The 14,820-nt window shown below is 46.9% G+C and overlaps 1 protein-coding gene across 4 annotated transcripts; it reads left to right on the forward strand.

Annotated features, from left to right (window-relative positions):
* The first annotated feature begins 2,384 nt into the window (after window positions 1-2,384).
* On the forward strand, window positions 2,385-14,765 carry LOC131668535 (transcriptional regulator ovo-like). 4 transcript variants are annotated; one of them, XM_058942813.1, is made up of 10 exons: window positions 2,385-2,852; window positions 7,707-8,113; window positions 8,491-8,965; window positions 9,039-9,585; window positions 9,664-9,914; window positions 10,251-10,456; window positions 10,776-10,913; window positions 11,002-11,301; window positions 11,388-11,546; window positions 11,945-14,765. In XM_058942813.1, the coding sequence occupies exons 1-10, from the start codon at window positions 2,648-2,650 to the stop codon at window positions 12,074-12,076; spliced, it is 2,820 nt and encodes a 939-aa protein (XP_058798796.1). In that variant the 5' UTR covers window positions 2,385-2,647; the 3' UTR covers window positions 12,077-14,765. The 4 variants fall into 4 exon arrangements, with proteins under 4 accessions (XP_058798796.1, XP_058798798.1, XP_058798797.1 ...); XM_058942815.1 differs by having other exon boundaries at window positions 10,251-10,435; XM_058942814.1 differs by having other exon boundaries at window positions 10,257-10,456.
* The last annotated feature ends 55 nt before the right edge of the window (window positions 14,766-14,820 follow it).

Raw genomic sequence — 14,820 nt, forward strand, 5'->3', positions numbered from 1 at the left:
CGATTCCAATCAAAAACAAGTTGGAAAAAAAAATCGCCCGACTTTTTTGTCAGCGCTGTCTTTCAAAAAAAGAAGCAGCGGCACACGCTTACAGCGCGCGCACACACATGAAGCATTACGCTTTGCGGTGAAGCGCGATGAGCGTTAGATAATCGGTTGCGCGCCTCGCTAACGTAATGGTTGTACGAGTAGAGAGAGACCCAGCAGCGTAACGAGCTCTCTTTGCCGGTAAAATGAAATTCTAGGAAAGAATGCTCTTTCTCTTTCTCCTTGGTAAGCGCCATGGAGAAAGTAGGCAATGTGTGGCGCGGCATGTGCGCGTGTGTGTATTACTGAACTTGAAAAGAGTCTTACGAAATTTGCCTATGCGACTGTTAATTTAGCAGTAAAAGTAAAAAATGATACAATGAAAAGTTTGTCAATGCCGATCTTGAGAGTTTCATCAACTTCGTTGCAGCAATTAACAATCGACTCGTTTTATTTTCTTTTTTTTCAGATTGGTGAATAATCGTGTTTTTTTTTTTTTTTTTTTTTTTTTTTCATGAGCAATTTCGAGCTTGAATTTACAGCCATCTTCGTAGAGAGTGCTTTATGTCGGTCTATACAAGGATAAATCAAGGAGAAAATTTATCCGCGCGACAAAGTGTCTATCTGTATGTGTGTCAGCAGATAGAGCGCTAATTATTGCTTGCCGGTAAATCGGTATTGTGGAAAAGCGCCGACACGTTCGTTTAATTGAGAAATTAAGAGCGCCGTTAATCATTTTAGAATTCGAGTTTTTTCAGTCTCTCTTTGTTTTCCGCTAATCGCTTGCACGGAATCGGCTCGGTGATAAATTAAGTTTTTCTTCATTTCTGTTTTGTTGCTACGCGTAGGCTTGGTTTTAAAACGCAAACGCCCACGAAAAAAAGGTGCGGACTCGTGAAACATCAGCAGCTGCCATGCAGTAGCAAGGGGAATCGTCGACGCACAATGGGCGCGAGAAAAGGCCACTTGTCCTGATTGTCGGGGTGGCTCTCCGCATGAGTTATGCTCCGGGAGAATGAGACATCTCTTGGAAGATCTAAGGGATGCGTTTCGCAGGAGCATGTTTACCTTTTCACGATGTTGTCTTGTTCGAGAAACATTAAAATTGGAAAGAGCCGTGTGCATTTAAGCCCCATCTAAAGCCAGCGAAAGAGGGCACGGATAAGCTAATCAATGTAGCAATCGAAAAGTTGTCTACGATGCTGTGCGCAGGTATATCAACCAGTACCTGTTGCAACAACGGTCCTCCACTGCGCGACTCGGTTTCCACTTGAAAAAGAAAGAGTGCAATTGACCCTTTGAGAAAGGAGAGCGAGAAGAAAGAGAGCAGTTAATGGTGCGTACAAGTCCATTAGAACCCTTCTTGTTTTCGCACGAGCCTAGCAGCATGACCCTTTTAACGCTCGATCCACTGTTAGCACTTTCTTCCGTTTCGCGACACTCCACATGTTCAAGCCTCGAAATTTCGATCGAATTCGTCCATAAATCTAGAAGCGATCACAACCAGCCTCCAAAAATGCGTTTCTCGTTTGAAATCGACGAGGCATGCAGCCGAAGGATGGCATCGTAAAAAGAATCCGTTCCATAAAATGCATCTCTGTGGTTTGACTTATCGATCGGCTCTCGGGCCAATAAAGAAGGAAAAAATGCCCTTCGGACTTAGCAATGCATTCCCAGACTGCAGCGGCGAGCAACAGCGTCGGCTTGCATTGAACCGACCGGACAGGTTTCTCTCTCCTCTCTTCGTTCCTACATCCGCGACTCTCTCGCCGCAGCGGAGAAGCAACTTCTCTCTCTCTCTCTCTCTCTCTCTCTCGAGCGCCGCTACCACACAGATATACCACGTATTCCACGTACGGTATAAATCCCGCTCTCTCGCTAGATCTCTCGCGTAACAGGTCGCTTCGAAGGCGAGCGCAACCTTGGCCCCTACTTGGAAGCTCGCTCGTCGAGGACAGAGCTTTGGTCGCGCTTACACCAGCAAGTGGTGCACTGTGGCGTGGGCAGGCTTAGGGAATTGGAGCTTTCGGGGCTCTCTCTCTCTCTCTCTCGGCCTGGCGGCATAAAAGTCGGCGATGCGGAGAAGGCAGACTTGCTGGTGCGCGGATCGCCAAGAGCTTCGAGATGCGCGAAAGGGCTCTCCCGTTAGTTGCGCATGCGCAGCGGGAGCGCGACTCCTCCTTCCTCTATACCGCTAGCAAAGGGCCTCGCAAGCCGGCAGAGAGGGAGAGCGAGAGAGTCTCTTTCCGTGCCCGCTTCGGGACAGCGATAGAGAGAAGAGAGCCGCAGAGAGGTGGGGGCAGCGTATACCTGTGCCGTGCGTGAGCTCACCTCGGCAGGCCAGTCGAGCGCGAGAGCCTCGAGCTGCCAGAGTGCTCTTTGTCATTCCTCAGTTGCATTATTCCGCACGCACGCAATCCGTTTCCTTCTCCGAGTTGTTCCTTCTTCTGCCGGTATCTGGTTGTTTCTTAACTCTAAGCAAAAGTGAGTGATTCGCGGCAGATATGCGGTGAGCTCTCACCGCCCCTCGCTGCACACGTGCGCCCGAGATTCGCGACCAGACTGTTGAATGTGAGAATCAAATTTGAGTTGAGTGAGAGAGAGAGAAGAAGCCACGAGGATGCCCAAGATCTTTCTGATAAAGAACCGGCTGCATCAGCAGCAGCTGCGCCTCCTCGAGGCACAGCACCTCAGCAAAAGTCCGCCGCCACCCGGTTCCGGACATCATCACGTCATCGTCAAGGACGTGTCGCCGCCACCCATAGCCCCCACTCGTAGTCCTTCCACTCAGGAGCCGCTCAGTCTCATCGTCAGCAAGCACCAATGTGAGTTTCTTGTTTTTCAGCTGCTGCTACCAGCAGACGATCGGCAAACAATTCCCAAGGTTTTGGCCGGTATGCTTGGCCGAAAAAGCCATTCCCAGTTTCAGAGTTTCAGTAGCAGCGCGCTTTGTCGGTGTCGATGCCTGTGGCTGGTATCACGCGCAAACGGTACTTGAATTCTTGATACACACTCGGCATACGCGCCCGGCTGAATGGCAACTCGTCAATAGCGTCCACGTCGAGTCACATCTACGCTGTTTCGTCGAAGCTTAGAAATCTATGCGGGACGAGTGAAGAAATCGCGTAGCCGCTTTTACCGGCTTTTTTTTTTTTTTTTTTTTTTTTTTTCTATGAGATCAACGAGTCACCGAGAACTCGAAGATCGGCATTTCGCAGGTCGCGCGAAAATCTGAGCGTCGTCCGTTCGTATTGGCGAACGTTGCTCCGAAAGACCGTTTCGAGGATCGAAAGGTCGTCCGAGCTTCGAACGAGATGCAAACAGTGTTCCTCCTGCTGCAAGAACACCGAACGAACCTGTCCTCGAAATTCGCACGGTCGATAAACGATCTGACCGAGGAAAGGCTCGTTCGCGCGCGACATGCATACTGAAATAGGCGTAAATGTTATAAGGTCGCGCGCGGGCAAGCATCGGCAAGCGCATGCCGCGAGTCCTCCAGGACGCGCACGTGCGCGCCGATCAAAGGACGTCGCGAATTTCGGGCGTCAGAGGCAGGCGCGCGCGCACAGCTGCGCGAGCTCGTCGACGCCCTTGAAACCGGAGCGACAGCGAGGCCTTCGGTGCCAGCGAATCGAGAGAGGCTTTTCGGAGCAACGGTAAAGCGAGCGGGCGGCGGCCCCACCGGGGCAAACAGACGCAACTGCGACTGGTCGCCAGGGGAAAAGTCCTTCCGCCGAGGAATGCAGCGATCGCGGACGCGCTCGGGCAGCCAGGCCGCGCGCAGTGCGTGTAACGAGGAAAGTAAACACGGAGCTCGCTCGCGCTTACTCAGCCAAGGTTCTCGCCGCTCTGCAGCATCGCTCGCGCTCTTTTCTCCTTTGGCCGCTCTGCCCGCGCGCTGTCGACACGGCTCTGCTGACTCTTAACGGATCCCCGACAGCTATGCGCGCGACGCACGGTGACTTCAATGCCTCGCGGACGTGCCTGCATGCCGGCTTCGGCTCTCCTCTCTGTGCACTGCACGGCGCTCGGCGAGCGAGTGTCGGCCCCACTCGACTCCGCCGGCAGCCGAAAAGGGAACGCGACTAGCCCGACGAAACACTTTCCACGAGGCCGCGGCTCATTGTTAAGCCGTCCGTCGCGCACGCAAAGAAAAGAGAAGAGGCGGCGGCGAGCCGAGCGGACGCTACATAACGGGCGGCGCGCGGCGCGCGGCGCATTGACACGCACCGCCACAGCTAGCCTATAGGCGAGCATTGCGTATGCGTCGAGCGCTGCAGGTGGCTATCAGGTTGCGCGCTCATCGAGACGAATTACAATGCGTTGCGGCAGAGCTCTCTGTGCGCGTTTTCCCTCCGCAGATACGGATAGTTTAGCCGGCGTCCGGAAGTGCAGGCCGCCTCTGTGAATGCCTCTGGCCAAGCTGCGCTTCGTCAACACTGCGAGCGGTTTTCGCCTGATACGCGCGCTCGCCGTCTAACGCTTGTCGCCGTCAGGCGTACGTACGTGCGTGCTCGAGAGAGCCGAGACCGGCGAGCCCTGACCGAAATTCCGTCTACGGGGGCCAAGTGCACGCACTGCGCTAGCAGCCAGTCACACGCGCGCAATCTCACTTGGCCGCTCTTACCTCTCTCTTTTTCTTATTTTCGCCGGATGGACGCCTCGCGGCGATGGTTCCTGTAATGCGTGCGGCTCGTTTTCTTTCCTTAATGCTCGTGGGACGGAGCAGCAGAAAACGAGTCGAGATCGAGTTCAGGGCCACGAGCGTTGACTGAATGATATTTGCCAGGAGAGACGGCCGACTTGACTAGTGACGAGGATATAATGATATTGCTATTTTTCAAAAAACATCTCCTCGCTCGATCTTGGACCAGCCTGTAGGCTCATCTGCATTTGGTTTGGCAAATTCGCATAATAAACTCTTGGCCGGTGTATACCGTAAACGTTTAACGTGAAATTGCGTCGGCGCTACGGCTAGCGAAATCTCGCAACTGAGCCGAGGTGAATTTGAGTGGCTCGGAAAGCAGAGAAAAAAGGCTCGCGCAGGAGTGAATCATTAAAATCCATCAAACGAAAAACTCATCGATCTCTCGAGCGCGCCTCGGCTCAATTAAAGCGCGCTCTGACGTTTGTAAAATGCCCAGCGGCGGGGCTGCATCGCGCAATTTCTCTACCTTGACTTGCGCTCGCGCGCGAAAAACCAGGGAGACCTTGTTCTCGCTCTCCTTTGTTCGACTCCGATCTCTTTTTTGCCTGTGTGCGAGATGTTGATTCTTTTTTGCTCTCGCGCGCGATGATTCTGCGTAACGGATTGAGCTCAGGGATATGGTCTGCAATTGAATTTTTCGCCCGGAGACACGAGCATCATCCTCGGGCCACCATAGTTTCGCATTATCCCCATTGACAGTTCTTCGTTGCGCGAGAGAGGGTAACTGCTTGCCCGGCAAACGCTGCTAAAAGAGGAGGAGATGCGCTAACGAGGCACACGTCCGGCTGCCAGTGAAAAATAAACTGTTGTAGCGCCCGAAAAATCACATCTGGCCGTGCAACCCCCGAAAAGGGAGCCGCCACGTGTACTTGCAATTATTCAATCACCTGCATGTGTATCCTCTCTCGGTGCAGATTTCACGTGTGCCTGCTTTGACCGCCGGGTCGTCTTTGGCTCGCTTCTTTCTTTTTTTTCGTTGTTCAACACACACACAGACGCGCGCGCGCGTGCCTAATTATACATACGGCTGCGGGCATACGGGCTAAGTACAGACGTACGTATGCGTGCGTACGTGCGATAATCATTTGACGGACGCGCATTTGAATATGTATCTTACTATACGCAGCTGCGCGCGCGTGCCTTGGTTTCTTTTTCGGCGACGTACGTATAAGTCGTGGCTTATATGGTAATTGCGCGGCTACTTGAGGCTTCTGATTTAAAGGCATATCGTGATTGCGCCAAAAAAGGGGGATGCGCGTACTTGGCTTCTTCCAGGTGCAAATGCCCTTTTGTATAGCCGATTTTTGAGCTGCGCGCTCGATGAAAAATGGCCAAGAGTGGGTGGCTGGCTATTTTGTATCGTGATTTCCTTCATTTTTTTCGGCAGCGTATGTACGTACTTTGCCAGGTGATTTATTCTATCGCGCAAACGATCGCTAACCGAACCTATGCAGGTTCTCACTGCTTGTTCTTCGCCAAAATTACTGCTACCGTTCGATCAAATAACTCTTTAGTTTTTTGCTTTTGTTGCTTAGATGAAGATATTTCGCGTTGCACGTGTCGACGGATACACGCTTTAATCTTGCACAATGATCAACCTATTTAACTAAACATAACGAATCAAACTATTACTGATTTACATTTTTAAATTGACTATCGTTCATTTACAGCTATTAAAAAACACCATCGCGTAGGCTTCGTAATTCTGAGATAGTATCAACAAAGAGTCGCAGAGACAGAGAGAGTGAGAGACAAACTTTAATCAAGTGCATTCAACAACTTTGCGATTTCGGTATTTGGGAGTTGTACTGCATTTGGTTAATAGCTACCATGGTAAAACGTTTCTAAAGCGCATATAGACTTTCGATCTCAATGATATGCCACGCGCGTGTCACATATACGTATAATAAATCGTATATTACGAGAAATTTGACCTCGTCCTTCGCCCGAAAAAATCGGCTCGTGTGTGCAAAATAACCCTCTCGCGAAAGATCGGCGCGACATTGAATCGTTAAGCGACGACATTGACCCGAATTTCGTATTCTGCCGCGAGCGAGCCGTTATATGCCGCGCAGCGAAGGTTTCCTTGTCCAGGCGTTCGTGTCTCTCTCTCTCTCTCTCTCTCTCTCTCTCTCTCTCTCTCTCTCTCTCCCTCTCTCTCTCTCCTACGGAACTTGGCAAACACGACGAAAAAGAGCGACTTCAAGAGACCGATCGTTACCTAATCATCGCACACACGAACTGCCATTTTGAACGTGCCATTTGCCAAACAGAGAAAGTACGTCTCGCTCTCTTTCCGAAGTTCTTGCCAAAAATAACTAAAAATTCTTATCTGCACAGCAGCTGTGCCGTAAGCGTAGGCAGCTGCTGCTCTGTGATTTTTTATTGTGTCACAGCACATTGACAATCCACGTGCCGAGATATGCTGATGATCGCTGCCAAGCCATTTTTTGCTTTTTTTTATGTAACTGTAACGCGCGTGAAATTAAGATCGATTTTCAACGCGTCGAGACAACGGTGACGACAATTGTTTGGCGCGCGCTGAATGGAATGCTGTCGGCGCCTTTTTCCCTTTGTTTTCCATGGCTTTTTTTCACGTGCCAAGGGATTTCTGTGTGCGAATAATGGAAGCGAACAATTGCGGAAATTTTTGTAGATGAAATAGACACGCAAACACACAAAATTGAGAGAGATTCGTACAATGTTTCGCGCAGTTGTGTATATGTATCTAGAGAAAGAGATAGAGAAAGGGGGGGGGGGGCAATTTTCGACTCTACTACTTTATAAAATAAAATCGAGGCAAAGACACAATTGTTTTTGCAAAGTAATTGTCTGTTCTCTGAAACTATCACCGCACAGTTTATATTTTATTACAAAGTAATCATTTTACAATACAGAAATAAGCGTATCGTTAATAATTATAAATTAGATTTCTCGATGAACTCGTTCATATTTGTTCTTTTCATTATAGATCGTGAAAAATCCGACGATGAGCGTGCAACGACACCAGAATCACTGCGAGGCGGCAGCTCGCCAGCACCGTCACCGCCGCCAACTTTAGTTCCACTACCGCCAATCGTTCGACCGGAGACGACAACGACACCACCACAGCAACAGCAGCAACAACAGCAACCATCGACAAAAACAGCGCGACGCTTCATATCGAGTATCCTCGGTGGAGACGTACCGTATGGCAGTCGTGGACATGTACTCAGTAAAACCGACAGAATCGAACTGCCAAGGCCGGCAAGTCCGGCGGCAAGGATACCAGAGGCGCCTACAAGGGTATCCGTCATACAAAGGGTCCCCACAAAGGTACAGGCTGCTAGGAGGGAGGAGACCAAGATCGAACTGCCCAGAACTCAGGAGCCGGAGCAGGTAATCGCTCGAGCTTCTATCTCAATTAACAATTTTGAGTCACAGTAAATCATTACGTCTGCAAATTGTCTAAATGGGTCGTAGAGTCTGCAACGTAGCACGTCTGTATGTTAGTAGAGTAGGACCCTTCGAGGACTGCCGCTTCTTTAGATCACTTTATGACCTTATTGTGCGCGCTAAACATTTACCCTCCCATCTATATCCACTCACAGCAGGGGGTTAATATTCAAAAATTCGTGTCCATACTTCTTGGCCGACATTTTCCCCAGAGCTCAGTATGCCTTCGACACTCTCGAAGTATAGAGCCATGCGGTTCCCTCCAACGATAATCGCTAAGCTTATCACTAGCAATAAAACATTAGCAATCTGATTGCCAGGACCAACCTATCGACTACGCGGTTCCGAAACGCAACAAGGACGACCAGGAAGAAAGCGGACACGAGACAACGAAAGCTACCTCTCGTGCGCCGATCGACACTTCGCTAGCCCGACCCCTGTTGGCGGCTATGAGAGTACGCGTACCTGCAGGAGCCATTCACGTTGCTGCAAGTGGACACGGTAGATCGAGCAGTGCCAGTGGTGGCGGTCAGTCGAGTGGTGGTTCCGGTGCCTCGTCTGGTTCCGCAGGCGGTGGCTCGGCTGGAAGCGGTGGTGGTTTCGCCTCTAGTGGAGGGGGCGACGCGGGTGGTGGCGCCGCTGGCGGCAGCGCCGGTGGCGGCGGCATGAATCCTGGCGGCAACGGTGGACGCGGCAATTACGGCCCAAGCTCCCCGCCGACCGGTTCGTTGCCCCCGTTCTATGAGAGTCTCAAGGGCGGAAACAACTTGGCTAACTTTGCCAATCAATACAATGGTGAGTTTGTTGCCCGTCGTGCAGATTTCGTGAAAACTGACAAGACTCATCAAGCACTTGCGCGATTCGCCAGGTAATGGATACCTTACGGCTTCTCCGGCAGTCGGCATGGAATGCGACACCGGTCAGGGTGACAGCTTGAACTCGCATAATCAGTACTCGGCCCAGGAAGGCAAGCAGTACTCGCTCCTTCAGAACGTTTGCGCTTCGTACGGTATTGCATTGAAAGAGGAGGAGGACCTGGCCGGGTACAAGATGCAGCCGAACGACCTGTTATCTGGACAATACGGTGGCTACGACGTCACCGATTCCGGCATGATGTTGGACGTCGTTTCTGGCGCTGGCGTCGATCCGCTTCAGTTCTCAGCAACTTTGACATTCACATCGTCCGATCACTCGGCACTTCTGGAAAGTCTGACGGACGCTGCTGAATTATTCTTACCGAGGCTGACTTCGGATGAGAATGCCGAGCTACTTGATGAAACCTTACCCTCCCCTGCTTCCGCCGCTAGCAATGGCATCGCTCAGGATGCCACGCAACTCAGTACTCCCGTTGAGCCTAGCGTCGATCCGTTTCCTGAACACAGTATCTCGCTTACGAGAGGATTCGATGCGTCGAGGTTAGCTTGAATAACAAAAATTCAGTGTCTAACATTAAAATCCCATTTTAAATAAACGATTTTCAATTTTCATTGCAGACATTACGGAGCGCCACAGCACTTTGGCTCGTCCAAATTACCCTCGCTCTACACCAACGGTGATTCCACCTACCAGTCACTAAACAAAGAGCGCAACGAGCTTGGCCTTCACATCAACCAGAACCAGACGGAGCCACAGCTTCAACAACTACAAATTCAAGTGCAACTACAGCAGCAACAGCAGCAGGCGATGTCACCACATCCACCGCATCACCAAGGTTTGCTGAGTCCCGGTCTCAGCTTTGGCAGTGGTGGGCTCCTTTCCTCTTTCACTCTCTTTTTCTATTTCTCTACCCCCCCCCCCCCCCCCCCCGCGCTCTTAACAGTTGCGTCGTTAATTATTCGATTGATTTCTAACAGTTGTGACCTTACTAAGTCCTTGTAGCTCAGAAGTTTGTTTTATTTATTTTTTATTTTTACTACGATCATTGAAAATTCAGTGCCAATTGCGACTTTTTAGTGCTTCTCGAAGTTTAATGAGAAATAGTTATTTAGAAATAGAACTTTAACAGTCGACTAACAACCTTGCTACGAGCTTACTTCCTTCAACGACGTCCTTGCCTATAACTATTTGTTTTATTTTCCAGGATTAGAACTCGACTCGGCAAGTAGCGGTTCATTGCCAAGTCCTGGAGCTGGAAGCTGCTCGTTGGACGCTACTTCGACAAGTACGTCACCGTCATGCGCTCTGATGGAACACGCACCAAGTCCATCGGCCGTGGCAACAAATACTCCGAGCAGCACTCAAGAGCCACCGCTTGTGGCGCAAAGGGTTGGTGCTCTTCAGCAGAGGGTAAGCTGCTCATATTGATACAGGCAAACGCATAGCGGACAACCAATACTTTTATTTTCTCTTCGTGGTTAGTCAAATCAATCAGAATATATTTTTTATTTGTCAAAGAAAGATCGGCTTCCTCTTCTGCTTCCTCGGATGATTAGTCTGCACGATAGACTTTATTAACCAAGAAAGTGTGGTACGGTTTTAGCTAAAAAAACATTATATGCAATGCCAATCAACTTGAGTGCTGTATCCTAAAATATATCAGACGGCTATGCTGTTTTAATTTGAAAAGCGAATAGCAATAAAAAACGCGCATGGTTTTCTTCTACAGCTGGGACTTCCCGGTGACTTACCACTAGAATTCGTGAATGGAGGCCACGGAATAAAGAATCCATTGGCGATCGAAGGGCAAAGGCAAGCTACCACTAATAGAGACGAAGAACGCACAACTCGAGCTCCGACCAGTAAGGTAAAATACTAACACTTGCTTGGATATTTCCACAAATAATATTTTCTGTTGTAAAATAATGCTAATCATTTGGAATCTCAATCGACAGGACGACGATCCCAGTCGATTCAGCTGTCGTGTTTGCAACAAAAATTTCAGCTTGCAGAGATTACTGAATAGACATATGAAGTGTCACAGCGATGTGAAACGTTACCTCTGCACGTTCTGCGGCAAAGGCTTCAATGACACGTTTGACCTGAAGAGGCACACGCGCACGCACACCGGTGTACGACCCTACAAATGTAATCTCTGCGAGAAGAGTTTCACGCAACGATGCTCCCTCGAGAGCCATTGCCTCAAAGTACATGGAGTGCAGCATCAGTATGCTTACAAAGAACGTCGCACAAAGGTAAATTGTCGAGCGCTTACGTTACGTACAAACGTTCTGCTCTTTTTTGAGGACGTAATTAACTGTAATGTCGTTTGTCCGTGCAGGTTTACGTGTGCGAAGAGTGCGGCCACACAACGCAGGAGCCCGAAGTGCACTACCTGCACCTCAAAGACAAGCACCCGTACAGTCCGGCCCTCCTCAAGTTCTATGACAAGCGTCACTTCAAATTCACGAACAGCAACTTCGCCAACATGCTGTTGCAGGTGCGCACGTAGAACAAAAGACCACGACAACAAAACGATCCTTTTTTTCAACTCCTAACACATCACTTTTGATATACATCCGCGATACTTTATTGCGTATATAAATAAGCACAACTTTGCTTATCGCCCCTTCCCTTATTGCTTCGTGCGCGAAACTTGGTTTCCTCGAGCGTGTACAAATTTTTCAGAGCTGTATGTAGCATTTTAAGAGACTTAGCACGATAAGCAAAGTTTTCTTAGAGTCTAGACGTATACTTTTCACGCTATATAAACTGCTTCTAACATCACAAATCAAGTTTAAAAGACAGACGTAAAAACAAACTTGTCGTACGTAAAATCGTAGCAGGCGCAGCTCACCTGTGCATGATGTGGTGTTCTCGAATGTGTGTAATCTGCAGGGCGGGCTGCTGCAGCGGGACTCGCGAAACCCAGACTCCTGCGTCAAGTCAGCCTCGAAGACGCTCGAGACGACGCAGCTGCGCAGGGCCTCGACTTTGTTGCACATGGGCCGGGCGGCATCCACTTTTTGAGCGAGAGACTCACGCAAATACATTACGAAAACCGAGAGAGCGAGAGATAGAGAGGGGGAGAAAGAGAGAGAGAGAGGGAGAGAGAGAGAGAGAGACAGAAAGGGAGACTACCTTTTTTACAATCACGGATGATGGACACTCACTCGTAACACACACCCTTACGTACATTTCTCCGTTTGCAGCGGCATCGTTCAGTATTTATTTTTGTTCGCACAATCATAGACACACAAGCGCAAATTTATTATCATACGTAACCCAATCTTTCATTTAGCGAGGTTTTATTTTTTCTTGCTCTGGTTTTCTTTCATAGGGGAGGGTACATAGCTTAGTTATTTTCTTCGCGTGAGAAGGGTAACAGAACAAAAAAACACCGAGGGCCCAAAGACTTGGAATCGACGTTTCAGGAATGTTCAATAATGTATTGCTTGCTCTCTTCACGGTTGATTTATTATAATGAGATGCTCGGCGCGTTACGTTGCTTTCCGACTTTGCGGGCCGATTCTTTAAACGAATGCTCTTAAGAGATCTTTCGCGTTGCAAGCGAGGAACGCGCACCGCTTTTACGTGCAGCTCTTCTCAAGCAGCAAAACTTTTGTGACTCTTTTACATTTTGATTAATCTCAGAGATAATTTTTGCAAGATGCAGCGACATTTTTCTATGCGAATACAAATGAACGTCATTACAAAGTCTGATAATCTCATGTTTTATTTCGCACGCACAAGTTCCATATTTAGTGTAAAAGACTGCTGGACGTTAGAGATCTCTTAATGTACTTAAATGGATCGACGTTTATACTATTATATAGAAGATCGCCGCAAAGTTAAGAAGCTTTCGGTCGATTCTTTTATTCGACTGACGTGGTAAATACTTAAATAATGTTAAATAATTACTGTATAAAAAAATAAGGATAAGAGAAAGCTGATGATGTAATCCCTTTCTCTTCTTTTATAATATAGATTTTATGCGCACCTTTGTTAAATGGTATAACCTGTGATATAGAGTGGCCCGAATGATGAAAAAAATAGAAGCACAATTTCAAACCAATTTTCTTCTTCTTGAATGCTGGCGTGAATGAGGATCTTTCATTGAACACAGATTTGAACGTGAGCTCTATAATACATAGAAGATTTTTTATGAAAGAAAATATTTTAGGGCGGGACGATGCAATCGAATTTTTACATGTACTTAAAAGGCGATACATAGTTTCGCATGGCATCGAATGCGAGATTTTATATGCGCGAAAATCAAACGCGTATTATAAACATAAACACAAATCGGGGATTCGTGCAATTATTCGCGGTGGCAGAGAATCTTAGTAGGCGCCTTTCGCTTCTATTTGACAAATTATGCGTAGGTAGATTTCTTTCTTGTCTTCATTTGCAAGACGGGACAATTAAAGCACGCAGGGTGCTTTATTTGCTTGGAGGATCAGAATCTTTTTAAGGATAAACAGTAAAAAAATGACGACGAGGTGCTTACTCACTCTTATAACGAATTTAAGTGAAATTATTTGTACATATAGTATTTTAATCGAGAATTTATATAGATATGTACGTGTGTGTCAGAAAGTTTTTCTATGAAAAAGAAGGGAAATGCGATATAGATGTAAACTAAGAAAAGTTATGTCGTCGAGGTAACACCTGCATTTCTTTATGCTTCGAGTAAAACATTGTCGGCGCTCGCGATCTTTACTTGGCACAAACTTTCATTCCAATGATCATTAAAGTTATACATGCGACCATTGTGTAGTTCTTTTGTAGGTATTAGACTAGTGCGTTTCTCTCTTTTTTAAAATATAATTGTAAATCTGTTTAAAAAGCAAAACTATCTATGTTGGTGACTGTAAATAATATCTTATCGATATTTTTTATTTTGGGCTGCTTTTCAGGCCTCCTACGCGGGTCAAATTTCAGTCTTTACACTATTAGTACCTTGCATATTTTAACTATAAAATATAAAATGAGTAATTGTATAAATAGCGTGAGATTTTATTAGTATATTAATAATATTAATACAACTATTATATAATCATATAATTCTATTGATATATTATTAATGATTGATTATGGATGATAAAAGTAAAAAGGCTATTGTATAAAGAAAAACAAATCAAGAAGCATGAAACAAATCCATCTGTCCAGATTCAAATACTCAAGTAAAAAGCAAGTGAACACCGAGGAGTGCGATTACTACGACTCTATTATTTAATTTACGCCCAGTATTGTTTTTACCGCATAATAAATACAATCTCTCTCTTTTTTCTTTTGTGCTTGAGTCGAATTAAAACATAACGTTATGCTATGTGCGTAATTTCGAATATATACGTATCATCAGCAAGCGCTCAAACACGATTTATAACACTTTTTACATATTGATGTCTCTTTTTTTTAACTTTATAACGTTGGACTCTCGTCGTTAATAATAAAAACATGGTTATTGTCCGTATTATATTATTAATATTATTGAATATATTATAAAAATATTTATCGTCGTTAAGATCAACGCATATGAATGTTATTATTATAGAATAAATAAAAATGGTGAATACATTTGTTGGGACGGCAATGAGAACGCCTACCAATTTATAAAAAAATTATCTACGATGACTATCTTTTACGCGCTTAATAATGCCTTTTTATTGTAAAAGCTGCGTAATTAGCGTTTCAAAATATGAAAATAAATAATTTAACGCACAATTAATCGAGTATTTCATTTGTCAACCTTTCAGAAACATTATTATTAA

Source organism: Phymastichus coffea, unplaced genomic scaffold, assembly GCF_024137745.1.
Source record: "Phymastichus coffea isolate CEN01 unplaced genomic scaffold, Cenicafe_Pcof_1.1 PCOF00078, whole genome shotgun sequence".
Classification (NCBI taxonomy): domain Eukaryota; kingdom Metazoa; phylum Arthropoda; class Insecta; order Hymenoptera; family Eulophidae; genus Phymastichus; species Phymastichus coffea.

Excerpts from the sequence above, each read along its gene's own strand:
- LOC131668535 (XM_058942813.1), top strand. The coding sequence starts at position 2,648 with ATGCCCAAGATCTTTCTGATAAAGAACCGGCTGCATCAGCAGCAGCTG. Across the intron at positions 10,457-10,775 it reads TTGGTGCTCTTCAGCAGAGG|CTGGGACTTCCCGGTGACTT; the intron begins GTAAGCTGCTCA and ends TTTCTTCTACAG. Across the intron at positions 11,302-11,387 it reads ACAAAGAACGTCGCACAAAG|GTTTACGTGTGCGAAGAGTG; the intron begins GTAAATTGTCGA and ends TTGTCCGTGCAG.